General features: G+C 39.2%; 1 protein-coding gene across 1 annotated transcript in view; it reads right to left on the reverse strand.

Annotated features, from left to right (window-relative positions):
* LOC104343184 (IgGFc-binding protein-like) overlaps window positions 1-10755 on the reverse strand; it is an 82540-nt gene extending 71785 nt beyond the window's left edge. The window contains exons 1-9 of the mRNA XM_086468594.1: window positions 10688-10755; window positions 9203-9252; window positions 8964-9113; window positions 7108-7370; window positions 6402-6483; window positions 3576-3641; window positions 3056-3300; window positions 1404-1687; window positions 487-764 (exon numbers count right to left, since the gene is read on the reverse strand). Coding sequence (XP_086324720.1) covers window positions 487-764; window positions 1404-1687; window positions 3056-3300; window positions 3576-3641; window positions 6402-6483; window positions 7108-7370; window positions 8964-9113; window positions 9203-9252; window positions 10688-10755 — 1486 coding nt within the window. The remainder of the gene's footprint in view (window positions 1-486; window positions 765-1403; window positions 1688-3055; window positions 3301-3575; window positions 3642-6401; window positions 6484-7107; window positions 7371-8963; window positions 9114-9202; window positions 9253-10687) is intronic.
* Window positions 10756-15647: the final 4892 nt, after the last annotated feature.

Below are 15647 nucleotides of genomic sequence, written 5' to 3' on the forward strand. Positions count from 1 at the left end.
GGGTAAAGAGGCTGGGAGGATAGGAGAAGCAGCTCAGGCTCTCAGCAGGGAGGGTGGGTAAAACTGTTACATGTCTACTAAGCATATGAAGAATGAGATTTTTTTCCTCAAAGACACTTAAGTTTAGACATCACTTCTTCAGAAGGTAAAAAACCCTCTAAGTCAAATGTCCCCGACACACTTAATACCCCTGAACAAAAATCTAGGGACACTAGAGGAATTCAAAGGAAAAGCCTCTGATTCTATTTTAAGATGGACTAGACAGTGTTTTCTCCTTTCATCTGAAGCAGTTTAACTATTTTCACTAGACTCTTCTCAAAAGAATCAAACTGAGGACTCTATGTAACCCTGAAATCTTTAGCCTGGTCAGTCAAGATTCACAATGTTATATGAATTCAAAACAATGTCTTGTAATGCTCTGTCTTCTGGAAGTCCTAATTACATCCTCCTGACCGATGGTAGTTTCCAGTAATCTTTGCTACATACCGCAGAAGGTTGCATTTCTCCATGGTGTCAGCTGGACTCCTGCAGCTTGGCATACATCTGCATAAGCCTGCAGGTTTTGACAGAGGGCTGCATTGTTCAAATGAAGTTCACAGAGATCATACTGGCAGGCTTCAGAATAACTTTGGGGATCAACTACTGAGTGGCAATTCTGGAATGGACCACTAGGATCTGTGATCAGACCACAGTATTCATTGCTTTGGATCGTATGTTTTTCATCAGCAGTGCAATTTGGAGTATGGCCATCATCTGGCAAGCACCTAGTGTGGAAAAAAAAAGATGTGGAAAAATTCACCAATTAAACTTTGGATGCACTAGCACCTAAGATGCTTTTCAAATCACAACTAACAAAACTACAGGTCTGTCCCCAGGTTAAGCATGACATATTTTAAAGCTCTACATTTTGAACACTTAGGTAGAAATTCAGATTTTAATATAATATCAGCATTACAGCCTTTGAGAGGCCTGAAAGAAACCCAAACATTTATTTCAGCTTTCTTTTACATCATTTTCTATGTGGAATATACCTAGGAAGGGCAAACAAAAAGTAAAAGTATTTGAAGTGAAACCTCTACTATCACTAAATAATATATTGTGAAATTATAAAATAAATATGAAAGTATCTCAGAAGAGTTCAAAAAAGATCTTCAAGTATTAGCATTAATATAACAATAACTGAAATCTTAGTGGGCATCTTCAGTGTTTTATTTAAATTTTCTCTTTTTAAACACAGTCAAATTTGCCATGAAACTTTACCCAGATAGGTGAAGTAAATACACTGATAAGAATTTATTTTATCCCATGTGCCTGACATTTTTAGTCCACATACAACAATTGATTAAAATACCTGTCATTGCACAACGAACAGCTAAGAACTAACATCCTGGTTGGAGTCGTACCTGGAGTCATTGTAAACCTGCCAACTGTTGCCAAGACTGGCTGAGTTTGTTTCCATCTCTCCATCTGGGTTAAGAAAGTCATCTGATTTGTGCCCGTTATAATTTCCACATATTCCGCAGACTTTAGACACATAGGTACTGGGAAGAGTGATTTCTGCTCTGTGATTTCCATCAAACTTGACATTCAGCCCAAAGTTGGTAGTAACCACAACATACTGCCCACTGAAGGAAATACGGACACCCTGCACCAAGGTCAGAGGGAGCACCTGGCTGACCCCATCAACCTGCAGGCACAGAGAAGGACAATCATTATAATAACTTTAAAAGAAGTATTTTTAGTGGTGACCCTCTTAGATCACATCCCTACATTGAGCATAGGACTTGCACAGTGAGCAGCAAGACCTCACATTTTGTTAAATATTGTTTATAAGCACATAATCTGGGGCCTTGAGGCCATAACAACGTAGCTACGTAGCTTCCAAGTGCGGTCAAAGTGAGCTTGGTGAACCAGACTCATCTGGCAAAACTCCAAGACTTAGCATGGTCTGCCAACAGTAACTACTTACAGATCTATCTTCTATTTTGTATCAAGTAAGATTTTAAAAAATGTAGCTAGAATGGATTCTCAGAAAATTTTCAGATTTGGACAAATCTTGAAAAAGCTTCTTTTTATTTCTTTATCTCTTTTAATTTTCAGCTTTTAAATGCCAGACAATAGAAATTAAGTGTCCAAGTAAAATTTTCTATTTCTTTAAAATTTACTAAAATTAGTATCTCCTTTGATCTTATTATGAGAACCTTTGTTCTTATTACGTACGTAAGAAAGTTTGGTTTTCTTAGAAACATGTATATAATGAAAACAGTAGATACAGGTGCAGAAGAGAAGCTGTTAGACAGATATGGACATATGAGTTCACTATGTTTCTAAGATCAGGTGAGAAAGGTCTCAGCATACATTTAAACCTGTATCTCCTGTCACATAAATCACTGTACTATTTTTTTATAAGATTGGTAATGAAGTAAGGTCACCTATTCATTTACTGGGTGTTTGAATCAAACAGGTCTGCTGTCTTAGCCCTTTGTAGAAAGGAACCATAAAGAAGCTTTAAAATACAATAACTGGCCAAGTGACACAATCAGTGTGAAAGGAGTCATCAGATTGTCGCTCTAGGACAATCATATCTCTCATCTGGGCCTGCTTTATGGCAGATGCCAGGTGTTAAGTGTAGTTAGCAGTGATGTGGAATAACTAGAAATCAGGGATGAACATGCAGTTTTACAGGTTATCCAGCTACCACACAGGATTGGGAAATAACCACCAGCATGGACTCAGTTAACACAGGGCCTTTTTATTCCCTGATGCAGACCAAGCTTGAGCATGGGGGGCAAGCTAGAAAGGTAGGCTAGCCCACCAACCCCAACTGGACTGCCAGCTCTAATCCCACCGTTTAGCAACACAGCACAAAATTTTAGCCTATGTTTTCAGTCCTGAAATGCCAGTCTTTAAGAACTCCACATTACTCCTACCCCTAAATACCTGACAGCCCTCTAAATATTACTGTATGTATGCTGGGAATTTGTAGTCGTTGTGCAACAATTTCTTCATTTACACTATGAGTATACTGATGGTAGATAGTGGGCTCCAACCTTACCTTAACAACTCTGTTTTTACCCAGATTGATCCTGTAGCCATACACATCGATGTCCACATATCGGACATAGGACACACGACTGTTGCTTCCCCTGTGCTCGTTGGCTGCTTCCACGTTGAAATAGGGCAGCGAGCTGTTGCTCTCACACAGCTTGGAGAGGGTGTAGGTGCAGGTGCCCATGAAGTCATGACGTTGCTTGTCAAATGTGTAATAGTGAGGATCCCCATGTATACTGCAAATTGCTTCTGGAGACAGGAAAAAGGAGTATGTTCTCATTACCATATGGATACATCCAGAAAAGCCACCTCATTGTGCAGTGGGAAAACTTTTATAGTTTTATAGATTTTATAGATTACATATGGAAGAATGGAAACAGAAAAGACAGATTTATATGGCATAAGTCAATGCCATAGAGGGATACTCAAAGCAATTAACTGAAGCTAGTGAGTAGCACTGGTAATAAAAAATTTAGGTGCCCTTCTACGACTGTTGACTAGCATAAATTATTAGCTAAAATCACCTGTCACTGAAGGTGGTGTAGATTCCGTCGGTGTAGGTGTTGGTGGTACAGGGTTAGGGACAGCTTCTGTTAGTAGAAAAGACAAGGCAATACAATGAGTTATAAATTTACAGGGTGAATGATGCTTACACACTAACATACATAAATTTCCACTTATTCTTCAACAGCATAAAATTAGAAGTTTTTCATAAGCAAGCGGGACTGCCTATATTTAAAAATGAGGATGGGTCTTTTGAGCACTTAGGAAAGCTCGTCTGATTGTTAGCTTGGTGACAGTGACTGAGCTTGTGCCTGCATGATTCTCTGAGCCTGGAAGTATATTTACAATTGGATATGTGTCTCCTTCTGATGTGTATGTTACAGCATGGAAGTCATATTGTCTGCAAGTGTTGGCAGATCTGGGAGCGAGCAGCCTGCCAGCAAATGCCATATAGCAAAAAAAAAAATCCACAGGACACGGGTAGTTTCTAATAAGAGAGTTTTGTTGTTTCTTCAAAACTATATTTATTTCTTAGGAATGTGAGAGCTGTAAGAGCTTTCTACTGACAGACACAACATACAGTCATGTTGGGGAGTCTTCCCTCCTGCCTGCTTATGCTTGATAACAAATATTAGCATCTTCTCCACCTATTCTTTATCCATCACAAAGACATCTTCTAAAAGCAGTAGTTCTTTTGGTGTGAGCTAGCAACACCAGGGTGAGTATTCTTTTGATGTCATGTTCATTCACCTGGCGACATGCAAATGAGAGATGGATCTGAATCTCTGTAAGTACAGTAGGCTGACTAAAACCTTCAGAGCATGCACACATTCACTCCTGTCCCTTTGCAGAACAAAGACCAACTCTGCTCATTCAGGTACTCTGCTATGGCACCCTTGTGAGCCCTCCACCGTGCACTGAGTGTGTGATAACAGTCAGTGTACAAAGAGCTAATCAAGTGATGAATTGGTTGATGGAGAACAATGCTTTCCAACCTACTTATAGATGCATTATGGTTATGTAATAATCCACATGAATCCACAAGTAAGGCCGTTGGTCTTCCGTACTACTGACACTACTAAGGACATTATTTATAGGGATTAAGTTGTAGTATAGGAAACCAGTCATACGAGAAGTGTTAGAGGTTTTTGAATAATGATGCAGTAACTACATACTGTGATGTTTCTGCTTTTGTGCTAATCATGTATTCAAACTCAGCTGATGTGGGTTTTTTGTAAGATACTTATGATTATAATTTAGAAGAAGCCGATAGACTTCACATAACTTGAAGTCTAGTGTACACTGATAATTGCTGCGTAAAACGATCCCATTCACTTAATGCGCTTCAACTTCAAAGTTGAAGATATTTTGTAATAAAATGCCTACAAAATGGGATCAGCCTCTTTGCATGCACTGATTTCTTGTACAGTTGTTTCTTATATGCCCATTTCTTCACATCCAGCTCTCTACTCCAGTGTAAATGCAGGTTTTGCATATCTAGCTCAGAATTGCTCTTTTTGATCTTTCAACATCGGTGAAAAATTACAGGAATACTGGTAATGGCTGTATTCCCACAATGGATACCTCAAGTTTTCAGTTAACTTTGTTGTAGAGCTGAGGAAAAAAAAAACAGAAGAAAATCTCTTCCTAAGATTATTGTCCTTTGAGATCTAAGGTGAAGAAGTTCTGCAAATGATGATACAAATATCAAACATCATAATTGGAAGACTGCTTGCTAAAGTTGCCTTTGAAGTTAATTATATGACAAATGGGCATATATTTAGTTTTTCATGAATTTGATTAAAATGTCTATTCAATCAAACATTCTTGTGGAAACAAAAAGTTGGGAGGACTTTGGCTTTTACCAAACCTAACAATTCGGTTAACTTTCATCATATTAGTAGCCATACAGTCGAACAGAGGGAGAAGCACTTTTCTCTTGTCTCTTGGAGTTACATTAGTGCACCATCCAGTGGCTGAATCATATGCTAATACATCTGGGAAAATGAAGAACTGGCTCTCCCTAGCCCTCAAAAAAAACCCCAAAAAGGCCCCAAATATTTTGTACAGAATTTTAAAGAAAATTATGTGTTCTGTGTGGACATGAATGGAAATCTTTCTCCTGGCTAGCGTAAATTTGAAACAATTTATTGTCATTATATGAGTAGTATTTCATTGAGAATGAGGCCTATTAAGACCTAACGACATTTTCTATATGGTTTTTGACAAACCATATAGATTTTTCGATTCACGTTTTATAAGTATTGCATGCTTGTCAGTAAAGATGGGATGAAACTGTAATTCAGTTCCAGATCCTAGTCATCCACAGCTTATGCCAGTCTTGGCTGATTTGTTAAGGGTCAGGGATCAAGCTCAAATTGCTGATTCATAGTCAGAGCTAGTAGCGCAACTCAGCTTTATTGACTCACTGTTATTTCTTTTTGTGCCATATGGCAGTGCTGTGTATTTCTCATATGAACTGAGATTTGCTGCAAAATGCTGGTTAGAGTATTTAATCTAGAATCCAAGACCAATGTGCATAGCCTTGGCTGACTTTAGAGATGCACTTCAGACTTAAAGTGAAGGTAAAGTTTGCTGGACTTTGTGAAAATGCTCAAATTTGCAGAGAAGGGGATAGCTTATTCTGAATGTTTGAGATGGTGAGGAAAGATTTAGAAAGAAACTACAAAAAAGCGTAACATTCAAATGAAGCGAACTGTAAAGTTTTTGCCATTTTTCAGGTTTGAAGTTATGAAGAATTTCTATATTGTATATGGAATTGAGTAATGGTCAACAGCTTAAACAGAGATGAGGAAGCATACACTGAGGTGCAAACACAGACTTACCACAGGATCCATCCCTTACTCTCACGTTGTCCAGTGCCGTATCCCCATACTCTGTCAGGCCTCGGACAGCCTCAAAAATTACCTAGGCAGGATGCAAAATAAATCACTGCATCAGAGTTGTTCAGGCAAATGTGATACCATTTCCCTTAGCACATTTTCAATGTATTCTTTTTGGCATATCTCTAAAGGCACCAAGTAAGCTGAGGCTTTAACAGTTTTTTCTGGCTTCCCTCAGAAACCTAAAATATATGTTCTGTAATAAGGTAAGGACTTCAAGAAACATTGTCCTCTATTTTGCTGTCATTTGATAAATGATTTATGAGAATTAGTTGTCTGGATTCTACAGAGGAGTCCAATGTAGGCAATATCCCAAAGTTCAAAACTTAACTCACAGCAGACAAACCTGCATTTAATTAAGGCACTTAAAGCCCTTGACTTCATGGCAAAATGAAGGAGGGAAGGAAGGAAAAAGAGAGAAAACTAGATATATTTTTTTCCCTAACTAACAGCACCAGTAAAACTCAAGGGGTTGTTTGTTTCTTCTTTTAGTTCATTGGCACAGAGCATGAGGCCATTATATTTACAAAATATAAACCAAGCAAATCTTGGTTGTATTTTCTAGCTTACGTGCATGACCTTTTGCATCCTGTGGGGGCAGAACAAATGCTGACACTGTACAAAGAAATTTATTCTGAAAATATATTACCTTTATTGTTCTCTGTGTTGGAAAAGTATGAGTGATGGCACCGTAGTTCCACAAGGAGCTCTGGTTTCCTTTCCGACTCCACACCACAAACTCCCCTGTGGTGTCTCGGATAAGCACGTTCAGCTCATTCATGTCTTCTGACCCAAACATATAGTACCAGAAGTCTATGCATATTTTTTCAGAAACTACAGTATCTGGGCTCTCAAGCCTGTTAGTGTCGAATGGGATCAGATTACTTGCTTCTTGGTAGATGAAATAGCCTTCTGCAGAGTGAAAAACATTAAAATACGGTTGAATCTTTGTTATTTGTTAGGTGCCATTTAAAACTGAAGTACAACCCAATTCTGGAAGAAATCAAGGGCATCATTAGCAGTGCAAAGAAACAAAGCAGAAGGTGTTCAGAATTTACATTGCAATGGTTAGCACCATTTAGATACGCAAACTAGAATGAGAGCTGGAGAGCAAAGAAAATATAGTCCGTCTCACATGAACAGTTATTTTGGGATCACAAATAAAGGTGTAGGCGTCTTTCAAGAGACAGCACCTCCAGACATGGCGCCCCACTTCTCCAGGTTCAGTTTCTTCTTTCCTCAAAGGAAAATAATGCAATCTGCTATACACCTTCTCTTGCAGGATATATTTTTTTTCTAAAGATTTTGGTCTCAAGATGAGCAAATCCCTAGCACAAGGAAAATTCCAACCCATCAACATTTGTTTTCCTCTTAAAATGGAAGGGATAGAAAGCAATGCAGGTATTTCCACCAAAATATCTAGGTTTGACATTATGAAAAGGAAGGAAACTTCTCAAAATTCAGAAACTGACAGTATTTCTGTTAGGATTTGAAATGCTTTAGTCTGAATTGGTTCTATATGAGATCACATTTTGCTTTACTAGGGTTGAAGGTTTTTGCTTCCCATGGGCTAAGATCAAAGCTACATTTCCCCAGTGCAGTTAAAGTCAAGTCTCTCCCATCTGACAATGGAAACGAGTCAAAAATAAATTAATGACCATTCGTATAAGGAAAAGTATGGCTCCACACATAGCGTCTAACATTCAGTCATATATTTTAGTTGGCAAGAAATTGTAAGTCACATTTAAAGTTATGTGGTCTGTGTCAATTCAAAAAGCAATACATTATTTTTTGTGTCAATCCAAATTAAAAATATTTAATTTCTTCTTTCAACAGACAATTTCAATTGTTATTATCAAAATACTAAAAATTCAGAAAATGATTTAGCAAAAATCCCAACTAATACTGTTTTAATCTAATCATAAACAGTATGACTGCAGACTGATCCTCCATACGTGGATCTGTGAGTGCAAGTATAGTTGTTCAAACAGAAATGGAGCCATAGGAAGAACTCATTTGATGATATGACCACATTAGACTCCAGTTTTTCTGGGGTCAAGTTGCTGATGACAAGATTTTTGAAGATATTCTTTAATTTCAGACTTGATATTGTAACACTTTGCTGGCATGAATATTATCTAGTGCCAATATAGCGATCATTACATTTATTCAGATTAGCTGATATCAGTGTAATTTGGCCACGAGCCCTCTCTTCAATAGTGAACTGTTGCACGTCACTGCATTCTCTATGAGGCCTTAAGCAAGATATAATCAGCTTTCTTCTACCCCCATGCACTGATAAAGATTTCCAACCCATGATGGGGCAACCCAGTTTAATTTACTCATTTCTGACACAGTGAAAAGTCAAAGACAGGGTCAGCACGAAACAAAACTGGCACATTTCAAAGGGCTTCATGAATCCCTTTTCTCTTTCAAAGGAAGAAGAATAAATGTAGTCAAGCTGTCTTCAAAAGGAAATCAACAAAGCCACAACAGAGCACTTACTTCCATCAGGATAATCTCTATCAGGACCTGTTCCATCAGTTGGAGTGTCATGCTTGGTTCGTATCCACATTCCCTGGTTGACACTGAAAGGTTGGGTCCAGTCACAAAATGGTCTTGAGTTGTTGTTAAAATCACATCTGGTGAGGTAAGCTGAAATATAACACATTAAAGTAGGGAAGAGGAGTTAGTATGTTCCAAATCTGCCTTGGATGTTAGCAGTACTAATGACATGCAGTTACCTGTTTCAGGTTCCCAAGTTCTGAAGCCACCAGCTGGTCTTTGCTTGATCCTGCCAAGAAAAACAACACAGTGAAGCCCTTGTGGAATTAGTAACTCAAAAATGATTTAAGAAAGAATGTTGGGACTTCAACATATGTCTCTGGGTGTTTCACTGAATAGACACAGGGTTTCATCCATGCCTGCCTCTGTCTTCCTGTATGTGCTTACTCCATGACAAAGCTCTGAGAGTGGGTGAAGGGTGGGATATGTTCACTTCACCTAGTGTGGAAGGATCCTATCCTCTGTATCCCACTGAAGATAGGTCTCTCTGCCTAGGACACCAGCTCTCCTAGGGACAGGGAGCTATGGAAGTGATGGGTGGATGCAGCTCAACTCAGATAATAACAGGATAACAACAAAGACTTGCTGTTAACTTGCTCATGGCATTGTCATCCCCACCGTTACAAAGCAAACAGTAAATGCCCGCAAACTATAGTGTACTGTGCAAATCTGTTGTTTGTTGGAAGGCTATGTATTTCCTTTCACCCCTGCAAATATCTCATGACACAAAGCTGTCATCTCATTCAGCTCTTCTAATTTATCCTGAAAATGCTGCCAAACAAAAGCTGTTACAAATGCATAGTCCTTGTGGTGCTACAAAGTCCTGCAGAGGTAAGTTGACACAAGACCAAAATCCCACCACAGATCACAGCATAAATGACTGCTTTTTGGATGTTTCACACAGTAAGGGGATTTCCAGGACTGCAAAGCTACAGTAGTAGCTCTTGACACACTCTGATGGTGGTCCACAGTTTCAGGAGGCAGGGTTCAGTTCCAGCCTCTGTGGTGCCCCCTCCTTAATTATCCGTATTGTAGTTGACACAATATAGAGAATCTGTCCTTAAGTGAATGCATGGCAGTGAACATCCCCACTGCCCCTCAAGGTCTAAGCAATGACATTCAGAGAAACTAGGGAGATTAGGAGCAAATATCACACAATCAATTCATCAATGAAATGCAACAAGCAACTGGAAAGTAGATCGAGCTAAGGTTAAGGAGGAAACACAATATGTGAAGACAGATAAAGTAAGAAAATTTTCTTTGCTCTTCCTTCCTGGATTTCTTCTTCCATGAGAAAGGGAAAGCTGTAACATGTTTCCCCTTGGGCTCTATTCAGCACTCTTTAACCTGCTACACATCAGCTAAGTCCTAAGGCAAAGGTTACTGTAGGTACATTCAGAGTCAAAAGTCTTTTATAACCGCTAGGGTTATTTTTTCAAAACCACTCCTCTTCAGATGTGCCATTAGAAATCCATGTCACAGGCTTTTCTCGCAGGCAGAAGCCAGTGCAGAATTAGGCAACAACAAAATTCAATTATTTCTTCTTTTTAAAAATGACATGGTTCAATTGTACAGCATTCCATATTTAAAAAGTGAAGAAACGACATTTATCATTAACAGCTAAGCTTCCTGAATTAAACTACATTCAGTACTGTGCTACTTACCCTGTGGTATTCAGCACTAAAACACAGAATAAAATTAAAGTGCATTGTAAGTGCCAGAGGGTCCCCATGCTAGAAGACCAAGTTAAGTCTTCCGTGTGGTACAGTTCGCATAGTAATCCACCAGCTGTACTCAGCAGGGACGAAATGAGGACAACGTCCAGTGAAATGGAATATATTGACTGGAGGGTGGAGGTGATTATAAAAATCTCTCCAACCATGTATCAGTTATGTTCCCTGGGTTATCTACCTTGTGAAAAGCACGTATGAACCGAAAGCTTATACCCTGTTTCACTCACTTTGACACCCTTAGTTGTCTGCTGGAGAAACTGATCTGATTTTGGCAACTTTTGTTACAGCTGTGTATATTTAAAGTGTCTGCAGTTTTAACAGGATTTTTTCTCACTTTGATAGCAAGACAACTTTCTTAATTTTAAAACTCCTGCCCAGTTTTCCTTGCTAGTATAGTGAGATCTTTCATATTGACTGACCTTCCTCCCTTTCTGAAACTAGCATTCAGCAGAGCAGATAACAAGCTTTCAATTTACTCGCAACAGTCGTGTTGTCATGGGCACAATTCAGGAACTTGCTGAAACGCTATTGCTACCATACTGCCCCTGCTTAAAAATAGAAGGATCATTTTCTGGGCTGCAATGAAGTCTTTGTTGGTTGGTGGCACAGAAAAAACAGGTGGCTCATTCTCACTGCCACTTGGGCCTTTGCTGTTCTTTTGCAGCATTCCTTGAGTTGGAGTTTGCAAAGAAATGGCTCAAAGGCAGCCAAACTCCCTACTTCACCTGGATTTCACAAGCGGTGAGAATCAGAGTATCAGACAGCGTACAGTGTTTCCTTGCATGACCTGGAAACCCCAGACCATGGCTCATTTTTTCCAAAAGAATGATGTCTCTGGGAGTGGGGTTTTCTGTAAAAGTGGCCTCTTAGTTCTTTGTGATTATATTCTGATTATTAAGGCCAATAAGATTTCATAATTTAAATCTGGAATTTCTTCAACTTGCTTTCCCCCTGCTCAGCACAAAATATTTTCACTTGTTAATACAAGTAGCTCAGGAGGCTGATTACAGAAAGAAGATAAATAAGGAAGGATGAAAGGAGGCTAAGCAGAAACCCAAACATTGTTAACTGATGTGTTGACAATGGGCCTGGGGCTGCATTCTGCCACAAGCTCATGCCTCACACAAGCCCCTCCAAAGCCAGAGGGTGGATATTCACTTCATTAGTAATCATCCCTCTCCAATGAAAATCCTTTCCTAGGAAAATGTGTGTATTTTTGTCAATCAGTAAACAGAGGGAAGAGGATTTCTGTGATTTAGACACAAAGACTCATTCCCTGCACAAAACCGTTGACCACACTTTCCCAGTTTAGTTGAGGAGAGCTCAGTGTGAGGGGGAGACTACAAGTGATTTTCAGATAAAAGTTGCATTGAACATACTGCATTTTCAGAAGGGCTGCTGAGATGCTAGTCCAGCAAGTGGTAATTTGGGCAATAGCTGTCCTTAGCACTGTAACGGGTAGCAAGGGGCCCTCCGTGTACATACGTGCTTTCCTTCTGTAGAAATGTAGGGATTCCTCATGAATCTGGTGCTGCTCTGTATGATTCTGACAAGAAGATGTGAGTGCATCTTGGAAAGAAAGCAACCCTCTGGTAAATCTGTCCATCCAGATGATGAACTGTCTTTGACCCCTGCTCACCCATGGTAGGTATGAGGAACTGCAGCACCATGAACACGCCTGTGAACAGAACATGGCATGCTCTCCAGCCATGCTGCGTGACATTTTCTGTCACTTTGTCACTCCTGTTCAATGCCGACTCAAGTACTCTGTGAAAGATGAACTGGGGTACAGATTAGGGCTTTTCAGTGAGGGACAGATATTAAAAACCTCTTTTCCATATGGGAAGGATGACAAGGAGATGGCTTGCCATTTGATTTCAGTGGGATGTGACAGTATCCTGCATTCCTGACAGTCAAAATGATCACCTTGCAGGCCTCCTGTTTCGCTTCTCCATCTGCATGCTTTGTACCTCTGAAAGGCAGCTGGGAGACACGGCCAGTAAAAATATTGGTCTGGACTTCACAGCAGCCTGAGGAAGAAGAAGAGCTGCGGTTCTTCAATTCTAATACAATGAAGCTTTCCAAAGAAGTTCACTTGCAGACAATCTTACAAACAAGTTATGTTTTACTTCTGCCTTAAATCAAGGATGCAAGTGATGGCAGCTAATCCCTATAACTGGCTTCCTAGTGCTCTGTACTGCTGCAGGTTTTTTTGAAACCAGACTCCAGATTTCACCCCATCTGCAACCAGCATTAGAAATTCTCACCTGCTGCCCTTTCACAAGACACAGTGGGGCTACTCACAGGAACTTGTTGCCTGTAGGTAACACAGATTTCTCACATAAAATCCACAGAAGAAGATGCCTGTAGTAGGGCTTGTCAATGAATAGCATGACATGCAACATCCTCAAAAGGACAGAGATAATACTACGCGCAACTTCATTTCTGCCTGGTGATCAGAAAGAAGCTCTTAAAGAGATTCTTAAATTTTGCAGGATGAAGTTATATTCCCCAGGAGACAGAATCAGCCTGATATCCTCGCAAAGGGACAGCACAATGAAGACAAAACCAAAAAAAATTGTCCCAAGCAAGACAAATCAAACAGTAAAAGAAGCAAACTCAGTAGTTCATCCATTCTAGTGAGTGCTGCCTAGTGCAGCTTTTACTGCTGTTATTCTAGCATGTGTGATTGTCCTCAAGTATCTAAAACTGGTTACTCTATTTTCTTGAATCCAAGTGTTCTCTAACAAATACCAACTGTACTTCACCATGTTGATAATGCTCAGTCTGTGGTGTTGTAATCAGTAGAAAAGTACAGAACTTGCCAAGCTTAAAGAATGGGGAAAATTATACAAAACCTCTTTCTCCTTAGCTGTAGGCTTGGGGCTAGTTGAGACTCAGTGACACTAGGGGAGACTGCTACACTGCTTGCTACCTGGCATGAAGCAGAGAGGTCACTGGCTGATATGAAATGCTGATGACTTGTTGGGATGCACTTGCAGCACATGTATATCTCAGGGCCGATTCTGTCTGAGGCTGTATCTAAAAGAAATTTTAACTGGATTAACTAAATGCCTGTTACTAAATGGCAGAATTCTGTGTCTGCAGATTCTCTTAATTTGGAATACATCAGGTTCAGTGAAATTTGCATACAGAAACTAAACATCTTTATCCAATTTTCAGGCAATATGGATGTATCTCATTGGGCGTTGCATAGATTCAACTACACTGGGTTTTTGCATCAATTTTAGTTAAATTGATACAACTTGCGTGAGTAAAAGAATCCCTCTGTTGTTTCTGTTCAAATAATAATTAAGTTCTTCCTCTGTCCTAACAAATGACTGAGTCAGCTTTCACAGCATCTAATACCTCTGTCAGTGTTTCTGGAAGTCCCAGAGCCCTCTGGGCTCCACTCTGCCTTTAATGATGTTGTATATGAGAAGGCACTGTCAGATCTCTCATTCCTTGAGAAATCTGTCTATGATGAACTCTTGTTGGAGCTACCCCCAAGTCACTGCCCTGGCAAATCTTCACTAAGGAGTTATGAAACAAACAATCAGCACCCATAAATCCATAATCAGATAAATTTAGATTATACAGAGGTGCAGCTAATCCCACCTTTGCTCTGTTGAGTAACATGTTTTGATAGGCTGAGGAGGAAGTACACAAAAATTCTCTGTTGCTAGAAAATAAATGGATGTTTCTTTGATGAGTAAAGTGTACTTGTGTTCTGCTGAGAACAAGCGAAGGGTATTTTTCTAACTGTTGGCTCCTCAAACTGAAGCTTCAATTTAAGATTCAATATGTCTTTTTCCTGATATGAGAGCTGTAATGATTTTGAAAACAGAATGTATCATTCTTATTAGAGTACAAGTGTCAGATTAAGATTTCATTCTCTTTCTTGTGTTTTGAACAGTGCAGAACTAACAGAAATAAAAAGACAGCAGCTTTTTGGTCACTATTCTCAGTTGTCAACTGCCTATGGATAAGATTCCTGCATGCAAATAGTACTCTTTACTGTGACCTAAAAGAAACTCATTTTCAAGGTAATGTTTATGAGTTTATTAGGTGCTTACAAAGGTGTACTATATGGATAATGTATTACTAAAATTGTAACTATTAAGGCCTTTCTTATCTTTGATTTGAAATACATCACAATCTATTTAATTTCCAGCATATGAAGGTAAAGAACATAACATTCCTACCAATTAATGCAATAAAGAGTTTTTGCTGGCATTCCAATGGATGTTTGAATAAAGAAAAGACCACTGTAAGTAAAGCTACTTTCTTCTTAATTTTGGGGTGCTACACTTGCAATCGTGAGATCAGTACATTAGTACATAAAAGCCCAGAATTTTTTCCAAGTCTGTCTATTAATAATAGATGAGATATAAAAGACAACTTTGAATATGTATTTTGGGAGTAGATCCCTGACAAGAGGAAACTGCTGATATTTATCTTTTTAACTGCCTTCTTTATGTAGCTTGGGTTTTTTATTCAGTGACAATCTGATCAACAGCTTCTGGCTCACTGAAGTTCAGCAATTTCATATTTGTACCTTGATGTATTTTACATTTATTGGCTTGGGTCTACAATACACAACAAACCTGTGGCGTGCAAAGACCATTCTCTCACAGTAGTTTCTTTCAGAGGCAGAGTGGCGTTTTTTATTTCCATCAATGGGTTTATAAAACCAAGCTACCTACAGAGATAAAGGATTTAGACTGCTGCAAAGGTCTGATTCTGCTCTGGTACTGTTTCAATTCCAATATTCTACTGTAAAAGTTGGCGGTGCTGTTCCTAGTTTATTCTTGTGTAAACAAAGGCACTCCTGGTTATAACGTAACTGGTATTACAGATGCAGCTGTGTCTAAAATTAGAAATCTCAGGC

The sequence above is a fragment of the Leptosomus discolor genome, chromosome 7 (assembly GCF_034619465.1).
Source record: "Leptosomus discolor isolate bLepDis1 chromosome 7, bLepDis1.hap2, whole genome shotgun sequence".
Taxonomy (NCBI): Eukaryota; Metazoa; Chordata; class Aves; order Leptosomiformes; family Leptosomidae; genus Leptosomus; species Leptosomus discolor.